This window comes from Echeneis naucrates, chromosome 1, assembly GCF_900963305.1.
Source record: "Echeneis naucrates chromosome 1, fEcheNa1.1, whole genome shotgun sequence".
Taxonomy (NCBI): Eukaryota; Metazoa; Chordata; class Actinopteri; order Carangiformes; family Echeneidae; genus Echeneis; species Echeneis naucrates.
Window position 1 is genome coordinate 16,716,973 of NC_042511.1, and position 16,863 is coordinate 16,733,835.

The 16,863-nt window shown below is 40.0% G+C and overlaps 2 protein-coding genes across 2 annotated transcripts in view; both read right to left on the reverse strand.

Annotated features, from left to right (window-relative positions):
* septin9b (septin 9b) overlaps positions 1 to 10,242 on the reverse strand; it is a 65,553-nt gene extending 55,311 nt beyond the window's left edge. The window contains exon 1 of the mRNA XM_029504527.1: positions 10,206 to 10,242. Coding sequence (XP_029360387.1) covers positions 10,206 to 10,227 — 22 coding nt within the window. The 5' untranslated portion in view covers positions 10,228 to 10,242. The remainder of the gene's footprint in view (positions 1 to 10,205) is intronic.
* Positions 10,243 to 12,353: 2,111 nt separating this feature from the next.
* LOC115048744 (uncharacterized) lies at positions 12,354 to 14,779 on the reverse strand. Its single transcript, XM_029510468.1, has 4 exons — positions 14,686 to 14,779; positions 14,104 to 14,427; positions 13,411 to 13,568; positions 12,354 to 12,955 (listed from the first exon to the last, which is right to left on the reverse strand). The coding sequence occupies exons 1-4, from the start codon at positions 14,735 to 14,737 to the stop codon at positions 12,869 to 12,871; spliced, it is 621 nt and encodes a 206-aa protein (XP_029366328.1). The 5' UTR covers positions 14,738 to 14,779; the 3' UTR covers positions 12,354 to 12,868.
* Positions 14,780 to 16,863: the final 2,084 nt, after the last annotated feature.

Genomic DNA, 16,863 nt, shown 5'->3' on the forward strand with positions numbered 1-16,863 from the left:
TGTGGGACCACTAGAACATCCACTTCAACCTAGAGATGCACATTAGCACACAAATTTACAGGGTAATTGGCGCAGATTCTTCCTGTATGATAGTACGGCCTTTAAACATATAAAACACACTCAACGGATAGAACGAACACATAGCCTATATTTGCACCCGATGAGGCAGATGGTCATGAGGCAAAGACGGACACGTGTGCTTGTTCACTCATGCAAGACTCAAACTAGAACACACACCCATACCCACACGAAACAGCATATCACACATTGACTAAGACTGGATGATGAGCCTTAGGGTGCACATTAATGTAAGCTGTCTCTTTCAGAGCACGACCTATGGCCGAACAAGTGACTCAAACATGCTAAATTTAGTTACATAACAGAACAACAACAAAAAAAAACCTCACCAGCATGCCAGCTAACACTAAAGGGATGGCTGCAGGGTAGCCATGCACAGTGAAGGAGAAAGAACAGTGGGAAGAAGATAAAACATTAAAGGAGAAAAGGAGGAGCGAGCAGGGGTGAAAGGAGTGAAAGAGGTAAATGGAGGGGAAGAAGAAAAGGAATAACGTCAGCGAAATGAGGAAGAAGAGCTGGAGCTGCCTGTGTCTCCAAGGGTGAGATAAACACGCAGAATCAACTACATACATGTTCAAACGCACACATAAACACACAATCAAAAGGAGGAGTAATACATGTGGGCCATGCTTTGCAGCAGTCATGCCATAAAATCCTTGAGCTTACTGATATACTTATTGTTATACCTGTTGATACCACCACAGTGAAATTAACATATACATATCCTGCATTCTCCTTCAGTATTGACTAGTAGTGACTTATTTCACTGCAGCTCATGCATTTTGGATATTGCGCATGGCCAAACCTTTTTCTATATTATATTTCTATATATTATTCTATATTTTGGTCAATTTTTCAGCTCTCAATCTGAAAAGGAAAGACAAATCCATGTCCAGGAAGGAAACGCATGTGTGGTCATCTTAATATACTTATACAGCACCAATTCTTTAACCCACTGTGACTGTGTTAATGCTATGGCGCTGAAATAAAAAATATAATCAGTTATTTCTCCATCTCGCTTGATGTTTTTTCTCCTTTAACAATCTCCACCATACTTGAAAATTAAAAAAGCAGGCTGAGCTGATAAATCACAGGTGTTATCTTCACATGGAGCTGCTGCAACTACAAGTTTAGCTCTATTTTTGCAGAGTCATGGTATAGTAGTAGTAGAACATGTAACTCCTTCATTCTGAAGGATGAATCCACACACGTGCAACTACCAACGCACAGACTGACATAAAAACATCACAAATCACCATACAGCTGCTACTACTACACAAAAGTATGATTAATGGTAAATGATTTCTTTCTCTTTTTTATCTCTTTCTTATTTCAAACACAACAGCAGAGGTTTAAGAGCTGCTGGCCACAGTTTAATGGCCTCACCAGAGCACTACGCAGCATTCATCTTCCCCCTTCCCCACCATCATACCAACCCACGTGCACAGAGAGAGAGAGAGACACTGTCTTCCTCAATTGTGCTCACTGCTGCTGCAGCAGCAGCACATCCAACCTGGGGCATGTGCAGGAACGACACGACTCTACACATCAGTCATCCACACAGGTCAAATTTGGACCCGGACCCCCTGCTCATGTGACAAAATTCTGTTTTGTAAGCACCAAGCTCACATTGCTTTATCCTGAAAGATTACATTTCTTTGTCAGCGCTGCTCTAGTGAATTAAGGAAATACCACAAGAAGTACAACCCATCCTCTAGATCGCTGTGGTCCTTGCAGCAGACCACTCAGAAGCTGATACTCCGATATTAACTGTGAGGTTAGACTTTAAATCTGGAATTCATTTCTGACAAGTCAATGTCTTAAACATGATGTACCATGCAGAATCAACACGGCAGTTATTCGGACACTGTCAGACAGTAAGTATGGATCATTACAGCAATCTGGGTATAAGAAGGTTTGATTGTATCTCAATTTTCCAATCACACTCCCTGCGCTGGAATGATGGCAGACATATGGCTGAACAAATGATTCCCACTGAATCTGACTAAGTATAGGAGCGAGAAATAGACGAGAGAGCAGCTCTGTTGAGTATAAACCTAATGACTCAATGTACTTGTCCTTTTGTGTTACATTAGATCATCCCTAACCCTAACCCATCAAAATAATGCATTTTGGGTATAAAATGTAAGCTGTGTCCCTCCGATTCACTGGTGTGGCATTTCCGTGCAAGGGTGCAGATTCTTAGCTGCTGACCTGCTGAGTTAAGTGAACAAAATGAGCCTGGACTCAATAAAATGTATGAGTGACTGTCTGAGAATTGTAAACATATTGAGTAGATGCGATTTCTAAATCTTTGCAGGAAAATTCCCTTCGAGATTGTAATGCACTAATTTGACTTTTATAGGTTTCCATAACTAATGGAAAGTTTTCTTCAATGTTTATGACATTATGAAAAGTAACCCAGCAAATTCAAAAACTGCAGCCAACTGTTTAGAATAGATTGATGCTTATTATCAGGATGTTCATTAAAACAATGTGTACATATCAGACATCTATTCAATAAATGGGAAATGAGTAAAACACCATGCGTCTAAACAGAAGTGCTAAAGCAGGAGCAGAACAGCTTCTGTATCTACACACAATGTATTCACGTACAAAGACCAGGCAGACAGACCACTGTTTACTTTCTGTAAACCCTCTACGGCAGTGCAACAATCTCTGTGAGATGCACTATTCAAACATTATGATGTCTGTTTTAGTTTACCATTAGAAACAAGAAATGGGTGTAGCTGATGGAAATAATATCTTTTTGAAATTATTAAAAACTTGAGAAGTGGACAAAATCGCAATCCACAAAAAACATTGACCTGCATTTGGCATTAGTGGAAAACCCAAGTGACCACTAAAACCACTGGGATCCATCCAAAGGAGACAGCACATGTCTCTGCAAAATTAACTAAAATAACTGCAGTCGGAATCTGGTGGACTGACAATCCAACATTCCTATCTGGGAGCCATGCCGCTGGCATGGGTAAAAAATTAGGGCTGAAACAATTGCTTGATTAATTCAAATAATTTCATTCCAAAAAAATTTTGAGGCAATTTTGAGTGAATCAAAGCTTTGTTTCATTCATTTCAATTCAGAATTGAATTGAAATTCAATTCATTTCAGAATTGAATTCATTTGATCACTTGATTAATCTAAATAATTGATACTAATTAACACAAACGTGTGATGACACAAAACTCAAATGACCTCCAGTGTTTAAAATATCTGCTGATTTTTTTATTCTATTATTAGTATGATCTATCACAATATTCTCAACCACTGAACATGTTTCATAGTTCATAAAATTGGTAGTCGGGAAAAAAAAAAAAAAAAAAAATTCACTGCCAAAGTCAATATTGATGTTGAGTCAGCAGCAATAACCACTGCATGACCCTGTTACTGATGACACATGCACTACACATACAGACACTCACCCACTTTGCCCAGTCAACTTCAGTTCACACAAAGAACCCATCCCTTCAAGTCATAACTCGCATTGGCTTCTCTCTTCCACCTCTCTGTCAATTTAAATCATACTTTCGGGTCATATGGACTGTCGCAGGCTGTAAAAGTGCTAGTAGTGCAGCCTGTATGTCTGTGTGTCCGACCGTAGCTGTGGTAAAACTGCTGCCTATTTCCTCCTCACCATAAGGTAATCATTAGATGTGAGAGGGAGCTGGCAGCAGACTCCATAAAAGAGGATCTCAAAGTTCCAGATCCCATGCAGCAAAAAAAGGGGTCTGTTGTAGCAATTGATAAATATATAGACAGTAGTGGATATTCACATTGAGCACAAGCCACTGTAGAAGACCTCTCATCCATCCAGCAAGATTTTTGCAGGAAGTCATTTCGGGGTTTAGAGTGGCACCTAAGCAAGAATAAAAACAGTCTGAAATGTTGGCAGCACAGATCCATATGAAACTGGCTAAGCTAGAAGAATAACAGTCTGTCAGGAGCACTTAGCATCTGCTGCAGAATATAATGTGCCTCATTTTGCTTTAGATTGTTTTAATCCTCGCTGATTAACTGTGTGTTGGCTAATTGCGTAGCATTAAGCTTACATAGGCCACGGATGAGAGCAGCAAAGCTATGACTTTTGGATGATTATCACAAGGCACAGAGAGGCAGCCACATCGGCCGAAGGCCTGCTGCTTTCACCTCCATCCCTGCAAATTAGGCCAAACTGATGGAGGGAGGCTCCTGGAAAGAGAAAGAGGGGAGAGACGAGAGTTCCTGTGGTTCCCTGTGGCTTCAGCGCTCTGTAATCAGCATGCCAAGCTCCTGATGTCTAAATCCACAACTCGGACCCAGACAGTCTACATTTACTCTACCCACATACGCATAGGGCACACAGACACACACAAAATAAAGCTCTTAACACACAAGTGCTGCAGTAATCTCAGTTCAGAAGAACTTTGGTGAAGGAGGAAGTCCTACACAAATGCAATATGTATAGAAATAAATTCACTGGCATCTGAGCTCTCTGGTTTTGCAATTTGATTACTGCGATGAAAAAACCTTTACCAAAGTCTGACTGATGGTGGATTTCTGAGGGCAATGCCTTAATCATTCATTCAAAATATTTTTCAATAAATATCCCCAACGCCATTAGACATTGCTATCTGGTTAAACTGATGTTGTGATATTGGATAATCAAAATTTCATATCAGGATGTATAATACTAAAATCAACAGATTAAATTATAATAGCGGGTAAAATTTTGTCCATTTTAAGGTTTATATTGTTTGTACCATCATCCAAAAGTCTTATGCCATCACCATCTTGGCATTAATTATCTCCATTTTGGCCATGAGTAAAACCCATTGGGCTTTGGCCAGTCAAAGTCTATCTATGCTAAGAACTTTTTCCTGACAGTACAATGAAGTCCATTGCCTGTGGTCTGACATAAAAGTAGTAATTAAAAGACTGTCCCCCAGATATGAGCATGCATTTTAATATCTGAAAAATTTAACAGTGCTTTTAAGTGAGAATCAAATGGAGATTTTTTTTAAGAAATGCATGTTTTTGTATTGTCTTGTTACTTACTTACTTTGATGCAAATATATCTACAATCTGACGATTGGGGCAAATTTTGCTAATTCATTTATGCAATGTAATGTGAGTTGCTCTGCAGCTTATGAGTGACTGGCACTTCAAGCTGTGGATTTGATTCTAGACCAAAAATGGGATCCAATCTTATCAGCTTGCTCTTTTGTCTGTAATTAAAGAGTTAAATCAGAAAATGGCATGAGTTACATTTTGGAAAAAACAATTTGTGGTGGAAAATGTTGGCCAAAGGAAAATATTTTAAGATGAAAATGGTGTTGATAAAGACTAAATGCAAATGAATTAAATTGGTGGGGAAACTGTGTTTATCTTTTATAGCCAAGTAAAATCTTTGTAAAATGGTGAAAAGAAAAGCTGCACACATTTTGCACATCATCAGCTTTTGTCTATGAGGAACACGAGGAAAAGTTTAGCTACAATTCTTTTTTCCATTTAATTTTTATGCACACATACACAAGCCGTCAAAACTCTGAAACAAGAAAACATGTTCGACATAAAATATAATCAGCACTATAAAATGCAATAGAACATGATTCTCACGTTATGATCGGACCATGTTTTACTAAAGGCATCTGTTTGTAACATCAGGTGTTTCTTTAATGAGCAGGCGGCAAAATCATGCACGACTGGCTGGCTGCTCATCATGATAAACAGCAGTGACATGGCCCATTTTCCTCCTTATGTTATTCACAGGGGGGACTTTGCTAAGCTGGGACATCATCATCATCACCCATCTCTATTTATAGGCAAACTCTGACACAGTAGATGATGTCATAGTGGCATTTGTGTGTACATGTTCACTTAAATCCAAGGGTGCATGATGCCGTTCAACAGGGACAGAGGTTTCCTTCACATAAGCATCTATTGTTGAAGCCTGGGTCATCATTTCAAAGTCCCTGGCTAAGTGTAACTAATCATAGAGGAATTGTAGCTATGAAGAGGGATAAACCAAGAGATAAAACCATGAGAGACAGGGCAAAAATCATGTGTCACTTCCTGATGTGGGAGTGAAAGGATTAGGCTAATGGCTAGGGGAAAGTTTATCTAAGGGGAAAAAAGTTCAGCCCTTTCAATGAGAGAAACTTTTGTTAGATAACCAGTGTCTAAGGCAGCCCTTGGGGGATAAGACTGGGCGCTTTTGTACGAGGCACTTATGAAAGAAGCGAGATAAGGGCAGACTAATGCGGGACACTGAAGCAAATGTTTTAGAGAGATAAGGATTATGTAAAGATCAGAGCTTGGCAGTTTGACTCTTACGTAGTGAATTAAATTGACACTCATGGATGAATTGCAAACTATCCAAAGACAGCTTTATTATCACAGAGAGTAGTAGTGAACGTGGTGGCAGAGCAGGCCAATATATGACTCAGACTGGAGGGAATCCAACTCAGCTGTCACTGAAGAGCCATTGTTGCAAAGAAATAAAGAACTGTATTGACTCCACTCATCTGCCGGCTCTCTATGGGACCTACTCGTGCACTTTAGTGGGAGGATGGATGACATGATGGATGCTCCACTTTTACCCAATGGTACTGTACCCCCCCCCAAATCATAGTGCATCTGGGCACCAAATGACCATGTTCTTCTACAACTAGTTTGATTTCACTCCTATGTTATTTTAAGCTTTAGACAGAACACAAGATGGAGAGTGGCCATAGATTACCATTACCATTGCTGCTACTGTAACTAATCCACTGATGAATAAGTACATTGATAGAAGCTATTGACATTAATATAACAATAAATTAATGGTTTAAGTCATTGGCTATTTGCTGATCACAGCTCTTTGAATGTGGATATTTGCTGCCTTTCATTACTTTACTTTAATATAAATCTAAACACTGTGGAATGATAAGATAAACAAAAAAATGTAACGCAATACTACACTGCATTGTTTTCATGTCATCAACTATAAGTTTTAACTGAATTTTGAATAACAGAGTTGATTTGGATAACAATTTTGTAGAATAATGGCACAGTATTTCAACTATGTTACCTCTTCTAAGTATTGGATGTCTTCTATTCTTATTAGAATATTTTAATATGTGAAAGTCAGTGATGTAATGTGTGGGCCAAAGTCTGTACATGCCGCCTACTTTATCTAATCCAGTTTACTAAATCCTGGTGATTCGGTTTACAAATGTTCAGTCTCTGTAATAATTAGCCATTATATATAAGACTGGCCGGGATGAGAATATCTCCCCAAGACATCTATCACTGTAGCGGCCACTGCAAACTTGTGTACATAGTCCACATTTCTAACATGATAACCTAAAATTACTTGAGTGAAGGTTACTATTTAAAAAAAAAAAATCATTGTAATAGGAATATGGGTCTACAGCCAAAGTCATCTTCACATGCACCACATCAGTCAGTGTCATATTTTCCATCCACAAGTCGGCATCAAGATTGTCTCTCTGAGTTTCTATCAAATTTTGAACTGGAGATGAAAAGTCCAACAAATCCACATAACCGGCCCCCAGCAAACGCGCACCACAAAAGAGCCCATTCAAGCTGAGGAGGAGTTCAAAAATGGCCCAGCCAAAGAGAATATATAGCACAGCTGACAGGGATCTCTCATGCATAGGAAGACTGAAAGGGAAAAAAGGGGGGGGAGGGAAAAAAAAACTGTTGATTTACTCCGCTGGGTTTCCCTGTTCAGCCAGACCGCAGAACAACATGGGGACATCCAGTTCATTAAACCCAACAGGCTCCAGGTGTCAGCTGACCCTCCAAAAGGCAGGAGACATATATACGTACATATTGGGGGCAACACAACATTTCCACTTGTAGAGTAAAATTAAGCACAAAAGCATTAAGCACTAACCCTAACCCTACTCTTCCCAAAGAGGGTGTCAAGATTAAAGGTTACCATTGGAGGTGGATTTTGGCAATTTTTGAGTTATTAGCTTAGCTTAACCAAGGCTGTTTTGGACCAGGTTTCTGCCACGCTGTCCAGTATGTCCCAACAGGTCAGCTTCTCCTGTTCCATCAGGGGCACCTTGGCCTTTTCCATCAGTGACAAGATCAGACAGGCCTACACACTGCACGGGCTCCTCACCAAACTGGCCTGCTTCGCAGCAGATGTCCTGACCACAATCGCTGACGCAGCAGCTGGAGACATCTGTGCTCTGTTTTGAGTCCCAGACTCATGAAGCAGCACCTTCTGATCTGAGCACCACAGAAGAAGAATGGGATGACCAAACCCAGTCAGATAACATGACAAAGACAGCAAGCACCTGCTCTGTAAATGAGACTGAAGAGGCTGGTCTGGAAGAACAACCAGCACCGGAACCAGAATCAAAGCCAGCAACAAAACAAGAACCAAAACTGGAACCAGAACCAGACTGTATGGAGCAAGTGAAGGAAGAGGCAGAGCTCAGTTCAGCAGCAACCACGCGGGCTCTGCCTCCAGCGGCTCCTCAGATCCTCCCTGATATAGCTGCTGTCATCACTACAGCAGAGGATGATGGCGGCAGCAGCCGGGAGGAACCTGAGCAACAGGTAGAAGTGAAGAAAACCAGCACAACAAAAAGACAAGACAACTCCAGTGCATCTGTCGCTGGTTTAACTAAATAATCCAGCAGGTCAGAGGATGACCCCCCCACCACTCTCTCCCTTTGAAAGAAAGAAATTCTTTCATTGCACAAATTAAAAACAAACAAACAAACAAACAAACAAACAAACAAACAAAAAAAGAACCTAGAGGTCATTGTATGACATGAAACTTGACAACACTTTGTTATGTTATAAAAGGGTTTTTCACACAAAGGTTCATTCATTTTGATTTGTGTTGCTTTCAGTGCAAAAATTCACACATCTGTCACCTCAGGAACGAGGATGAACAACTTTTTTTTTCTGCTAATTGGTTTCTCTCTCAGTTCAGCCATGAAATGCTTCAACCTGACAAATAATTTCAAACCTCAAGGTCAAGATGCTGAATTAAGAAAGAAAAAAAAAAAACACTGTTTGAGCCTCTGTGAGCTTTGAACTGACAAGAATGGAGTGTGGCTGCATGTGACTATCAGACAGAATGGTCAAAGAGAGTTATAATACTCTGCTGCATTATTCTCAATACTATGTCAACATCTGCACTTTCTTTTCAGGGTAAAAAAAAGTGAGCAATGAAATTGCACCTGAAAACTGTCATTATTGCTCTCCCAAATTGACTGACCCATCAACTAAAGTGGAAATTTAACACTGATTGTTTGGGCACAACACTGATGGTTTTGGGTTGATGGTATGACAGAGACATGTTGGTGCAGGTGCAGCAGTGAGGATCTCCAGAGATAGAAGTGGACAGTGATAAGCCTCCAGGCCGGTGTCACACCTCTTAGTACGGCCTATCCCACATTTCTCTTCCATAAAAGGTCAAGCACTGACAAGACTGTAGCTGGGTGCTTTGATCATCTGCATTTTTTAAAGTGTAAAGAGTGTGACTTAATTCGCACCATCCAAAGATCTCAAACATTCGCAAGTTATGCGCATTTTTTTTTTCCGCACACCATGTTGTGGCATTCATCATCACTGATATCATAAATAACAAAAGAAGCAAAATGTTAGTGAAAATCAAACATATACATGACTATGAGAGAGCAGCCTCATAGTACAAGAATACAGGTCAGACTGAGAAGGACAGATGATGATGCACATCCTGCTCTAATAGCCCAGGGAGCCCAAGGTGCTCCTTTGGGTGCTGTACACTCAGCCTAAAAACAAATTGGGTCAAAACAGCACACGGAACAAAGACCAAGTGAAACAGTATAATAAGTTGGAATCTCCAGATGAACAGAAAGTACACTGAAAGAGAAAAAAAATCATGAATGTCACTCTGCCACAGTAGTAACATTTTCTCCACAGAAATTCTTTCATTGCATAAATAATAGATATCCATATATGTAATCTTACTTTGAGCATGTCTGAGCTAGCAGAAGGTCACATTTTACACGTGTAATTAACACTTATTAGTAGTTATTTCTCCTCAGGTCCAACAATGTTGAAGTTAAAATGTAAAGGCGTATCCCCTTTTCCATATAAAAAACATCCTGACCTGAATTAGGAGTCTTCCTCATGCTCCGGGTTTGGTGCGGGTCCTCCTCAGTCGGTGGTCAGCCTGGGACAGTCCGCAGCGCCTCTCGGGTTTTCCTGCTCCCGGTGCCGTGCGGCTCGTCCTCGGTGCGTGATGGCGCAGAGTGACTGCGGGCGGCGCACTGATCCGCTCAGCTCCGCGATGTGTGCACTTTAAAACGATGACTGAACGACCATGATAAAGGAAACGAGTGCACGGAGGGGGAGGGGTGGGGGTCCACCCAGGGACTGGCTGCTCGGTCCAGTCTTATTCAGCTTTGCTTGATGGACCGACAACAAAAGGGACAAGCAGGTCCGCAGCCGCTCAGCCCACTTTACCACTCAAACTGTGAGAAATGAGCTCTGCCCTCTTTGGGGAGCAAACTACAACTTTATCCTCTGCCCTGATCCTCGGTGGAAACGTCTTCCAGCCTCTTTGACCATAGCACCTGTTTCTCACGCTGTGCCTTGCTGTTAGTTTTGTGTTTGTTCGTTTGGCCCGTATGTCATTCAGAGCACTAAGTGAGCAGAGGGATTCAGTATGCTGCAGTGTCGGTCCGATGCTGCTCCCTCCTGGTCGACTCTGAGGCTGGACTCATTCATCCATCCTTCCATCCCCTCCGACGGGGTGAAGGTTTGCAGTCCCAAAATCAGACAATCGTCTGGGACATTTAGGACTCAATTAGGACAGTTTGCCTGTCACTGCAGGAAAAGTGCCAGAAGAACAAACAACAGCCGTGATTTAGGTACATTTACGCTAAATGTCACATGTTGTGGTCTGGCTGTGTTTGTTTGCATTTTCAGCTTCCCGTGTTCCCGTCGCTTACCCTTCCATTAACAAAAAGAAAGTCCACACACACACACACAGACACACTAACACTCAGCATGAATAAACTCACTTTGTGTGCACAGCAGAACAACAAAGCACCGCTTCACAGCCAGTTAGCAAATTAGCGCTTAGCAGCCTTTTAACGACGAAATTCGCAATATTGGCAACAGCCAGTCAGCTCTTGTCGTCATTCCATCTTCTGTAGAGCCTCTCTGAGAAATCAGACATGTGGCATCAGGTTATTTGGGAATAGAAAAGCCAGCTCTTGGTCAGTGGGGCCCTTCAGCAGCCAATCTCTGCACCCACTGTGCTTTCTGACTTGATGGAGTTCAAAGGTCAACACCCAGGATGTGTGAAGTCCACTAAGGCACCAGTTATCTGATTAAGCAATGAACAGGTCAATTTTGTGTGTCCATTTTCTTCATATTAGCATCGCTCTGTTTGTTTGCAGGTGTTCTGCGAGGGCTGGCGTGTCAAAAACATCCTGTTTACAGTTGGTGAAATTACACAAAGAAAAAGGGAGTGTTGACTTGCTCAACAAATCTCACATGGGACAAAAGTTAACACTATATTAATCCATGCTCAATAAATGGGTTAGGATTACGGTTAGACTGCCCAGTTTCTATACAACCCAACCAAGGGGAGAAAATGGAATCTCAGAATGGCAGTGCAAGAAGCGAAAGCAACTCTTGGGCATACAGAGATTGTGGGCAATGTACAAACAGGCCGGGGAGGATTGGGGCTTGGCCCAGGCAAACCGGTGTGGAGTAGAGCAGGTCCCAAAGAAAAGAGGAAGCTAGTTGTAGAGCAGGTTCATAGACAGACAAATAAATTAAAGAGTGGCAGTTTTACCTCAAGTACTTTTTGTGTAAGTGGGAAACATTTTGCTAGAGTGTGGCTGTGTTGTTTTGTTTTGCTTTTTTGTTTGTTTCTTAAATATAGGCCCACAGAAGCATATCTTCGGTTATAGTAGCTGCTGCAGTGCATTTGTAGTAAACACATATCAATCCCATAAAATCATGTGATAGACAGTAAAGTTGGCTGACAGCAGTCAAAGCATGCTGGCAAAACAAGCACAAGGCTAAAAGGCATAACTCCCTGAGGTAAGGTGTAACCCGCAGTGACGACAGAAGCTCGCACGAGTGAGCTCGCCCTCATTTTATCTCAGCCTCTCAAATATATAGCTGTGAAAACCAAATACAGACCAAAATCTCACATTATTTGGGTCTTCATTGCAAAGAGGAAAACTGATTGCACAAGTGTTAAGTTTATTTTATTGATTAAACTTTAAATATGCTACAACTCACAGCCCTCAGACGCATGTATGTAATGCCTGTGGTTTTTATTTACTCATTCAAGCTCAGACACCAAAAACCACAGGCTCTCTTTGCTCTTACAGGAAAATTCATGACAGTTTACAAACTTTTGAAAAATAGAATTAGAAGAGAAACATAAACCAAATTAAAAAAAAGTTGGTTTTTTTTTTAAAAAAGGAATATGCATGATAATAAAATACGATGACGCTACTCAACAGCCCTAAGCATTAAAGTGAATTCTCTTTAACTACTTTCATAATCACAACCTAAGCTTCCATTTTTATTTTTTTTATTTTTTTATTTATTTATTTATTTTCAGATTTTTACCTCATCAGCTCAATTTTGCAGTTTTAATAATATGTGTATTTGTGTACACTTTACATGGAGGGTTTTTCCTCCAGCCTGCCCCTGCTGAACTTGCATATGGCAACAAGTAAATTCCCATTTTGTCTCATGTACGATTAAATTTCTGGTAAAATCACATGATGTCATCAATGAACACTATGGAACTGCTGCAGTACACTTGGTCATAACTTCATACGTGTTGTCAATGATGGTCGGTTTTTTTCTGCTGCACCAGTGTTTCACCTGTTGGTAGTGAAATGACACAATAGAGATTTTCTGTATAGAGTGAAAGTGTGTACAAATATCAGATAATAACATTAACTGGCTTTTTGGTCACCCATAAACGTAAACATCTTAATCACAGCAGAGGTAAATGTGAGATACTGTATCGTTTTATAGAAGAAACATTCTGACAATTCTAACAGTAAAAGCCTCCAAACTAAAATGTTAAAGTTTAAAGACATGGCAATTGTGTCAATGAAATGAAATAATTCTAAAGCTTATGAACTGCTATGCACTGCTTCCTTATTGGTTGAGTTTTAAATGATCAAATCTGTCAGGGGGTGTGGTTTATCTACAGAGAATATTCTGGCAAAAAAGAAACCACATGTATTTTCCATATTTTGCATGTCATTAAAAAAAAAATTGTGCATTCACAGTTAATTAAAAACGTATGCAGATGTCTGAAATGAACTCACCTTTGTGCTGATCAGAACAACGAGGAACGTGATTGCAATTATGCCGATTATGCCGATTGAGCAGGCCGCAGCAATGATCCACACCAGAGGCACATGAGGACATTTGTCACACGCATGACATTGGGGCTTTATTTCTGATGTGGAACGCTGTGCCTCTCCTGTGTGGTAAGTACTTGTAAATATCCAAATAGTGGTAGCATTGCCTATTTGGCAATAGGAAACTGATTTCTCCAAGGAGAGGTGATGTAAAATCAAATGGAAGCTAAATATGCAAACTATACACAAGCATATTAGAAATAGTTCAGTTTAGCTAGAAATCATGGTCCACCAATGGTGAAGAATGCACATCTTGGATCTTTTATTGAATTTAACTAGTGTTTGCACTTCCCTGTAGTCTAATCAACCCACATACTGAAATATGTCACAATTAGGGATAATTTAAGTTACATTTCTTTGTGTATTTGTTATTGCTTTATCAAGTATGCCATCTGAGTTTTTTGTTGGGATGTGGTTACAGATGTGCTTTGATGAATGTGATACTACTACTCGTGTAATGCTATATGCATACAGTCTATTTCCAATCAATTGTCATACAGATTATATGGAGAAGTACAAGCTATCATACTTGTTAATGAAATTAGACGAGTGTTAAGTGGAAGAAAAGGAGAAAAAAAAAAACACTCACGCACACACCTGTTACAACAAGTATGTAGACGTTACGGTTGACAGCTTTGTTGGACTGTTTGTAGACACATTGGTAGGAACCAGAGTCTTCTACAGTCAGATTACGGATGGTGATGGTGAAGTTCTTTAGAGATCCTTCCCTGTGAATCCTCCTTTGGTATCCTTTACGTGGAGTGAATTTATCTGTTGCAGGGTAATAGTAAAGCACTTCTTCCTCCCACCGTAAGCGATGATGCAAATACAGCCCAGTAATCCGGTCAATGTCTCCAAAGTCATTTTCGAAGGAGCACAGCAAGGTGACGTTCTCCCCAGACTCTCTATGCAGAAAGTCTCCTGTGATATGTAATAAAGTAGAAAATACAAAAACTGATCAGAATGATCAATCAAAACACAGTTTTGCTCCCTATTTGTTTTATATATTATTTTAAAGCTTTTAACTATTTTATCCATCCTGCTTCAACTATGTGAATCACTTTGCTTTGAAAAACGCTTTATCAATAGATGTAATTATTAATCTCATTGAAATGAATACTGTTGACTTCAACTACAGTAAAATGTACTGAAAATGTTGGGAAAAGTAAATGAACACACCTGCACTGGGAGTTAGACAGGTTGACAGGAGAGTCCACCAGAGCAGCAACATCACGCAACAGTGAATGGAAAGATTTTACTTGCCTTACAAATACTTAGACATCTGCATACAGGAACAGATGGTTGTTTGATGTGGTGAGCTGACACAAAAACTTTGAAAACATTTAACTTCAGTCATTTAGCTCGTAGCTCTTGTGCTCAATGAAAATGAGTGCAGTTGTGCCATCATAACTGATATCTTGAATCAAAAACAAAAAGTACAGTAGTCAAATAAGTAGTGCTTCATTTGCAATTTCTGCAATGTGCCTTTTTCCACATCCTCTCAAAACGTGGTTGCAGGCATGAAACTGCCATTCAATTCTTTTCTGAGAAGTGTGTGTGTGTGTGTGTGTGTGTGTGAGAGATGATGCTGACTCTTTGTAGTCCGCGTCACAAATGTATCCATGTTGCTCACGGCTACCTGCTACCTTGTTGTCCCGCTGGGATTATCATCCCAACGTCAATCATTGTTTTTGTACTTCAGTCCCAGGTTAGATTTTTCTCCCTGTCTCCTAATGCTCATTAATCATTTTAGCCATTAATTATTACTTTGTTTTGTATGTGGGTGTTTTGTTTAGAGTGAATTATCTTTTTTGTCAATAAAGAAAAGCATTCACAGTCAGACAGGCATGAAATTGAAAATTTCCTTCCGTTTGTCGCGCCCAACCTGTGGGCCAAGCCCCACACTTTGAGAAGCACTGGTTTAATTCAGCTGTACCTCCTGCTGTGACAAAAATGTCATAATGAGGTGAGGTTGCCCTCATGTGGATATTAAAGGAACAACAGTGTTAGAGTCCATTTTTCCAATTACATAGCACATAAATCAACTTCTACATCATATTCATACACGTGAAAACACTGTATATGAAGTATAAACATACTTTTACTCCACATGTAAAATGCTACCTTTAGCCATGTTTTGTGTTGTCTAGAAACATTTTCAAGTACATTTAAAATAACTAGTAACTCGAATTGTGCAAATCAACGTAATGGTTATTTACGCTGTGGACAGTATAAGTGTTGGTAAAAGGAGGTGACAACGAAACTGGAGTAGGTTACATCGAGAGGGTGACATGCTCCTGCACACAAGACTGCTATTGGATTCATAAATTGGGATGTAATGCACTCGTGTCAAAAGTGGGCAGCATTTCTCTTCATGCGAAAGACTTGTAAAGTGTGTAAGAGAGATCTTAACTTCCTTTACTTTATGTCTAACTGGACAGAATAATCAAATTCGATGCACGTTCCAAAATATCCTTTTTAACGAGGAACGTTTTCTAGCTGCCCTGAAGAACTATTGACAGTTAATTAGAATGCTTGACACTTAATGTGTTAACAAATTCTGGAAATTGCAGTGTTTATAGTGTTAAATTTGTGTGTATACCATTAAAAACAAGGCTGTTTATTTGGACAGCCTCTGCTCACACAACCTGATCAGGTTCTGTTTTGGCTTTCGGGCTTGATTGTTGTTGTTGTTGAGTTATATTCTGCAACGTCTCAATTTATGCACACTTATCTGAAAGGAATAAATTCATCAAATGAAGTCAAATGTGACAAGGCTGCTTCCTAGTTGCAACTGCCTTACTTATATGTGAAATATTTATTTTAACCTCAACTGCAAGTTAACCTAGTTGCTTACCTTGGAGATATGTTGCAAACGTAAACTGACACAAGGAAATATTTCAGTTCCATTAAAAAAAAAAAAAAAAAAAAAGGAGGACCTTTTGGACATGTTCCATATTGATGTCAAGTTAAAATATAAACCAGTCTTAATATAGCTAATGTATTAAGGCTCAACACACTGAAATGCTATTTGTGACTTTCAGAAGTCAGAAAAATCAGAATTCTGCAAGATTCATTTTGAATCTGGATCAAATTCCGTCATATCTTTTACCTATTGATACAGGATGAATTTTTGCAGCATTTCGTGTTGTTTTCAAGTTACACAATATGCAGCAAAGAGGAAGAGGAACAAGGACGACCACGATCATTCTGCCAGCAGAGTTGACTGTACAAATGCGGTGTGCTATGATCCACTGCTGCCATTAACATAGCAGCTGACCAGGAAGAAATTCAGATGGAAACCAGAAGTGCTCCTTTTGAAACCCCAGCCAACTATGAAGAGCAGAGACATTTACC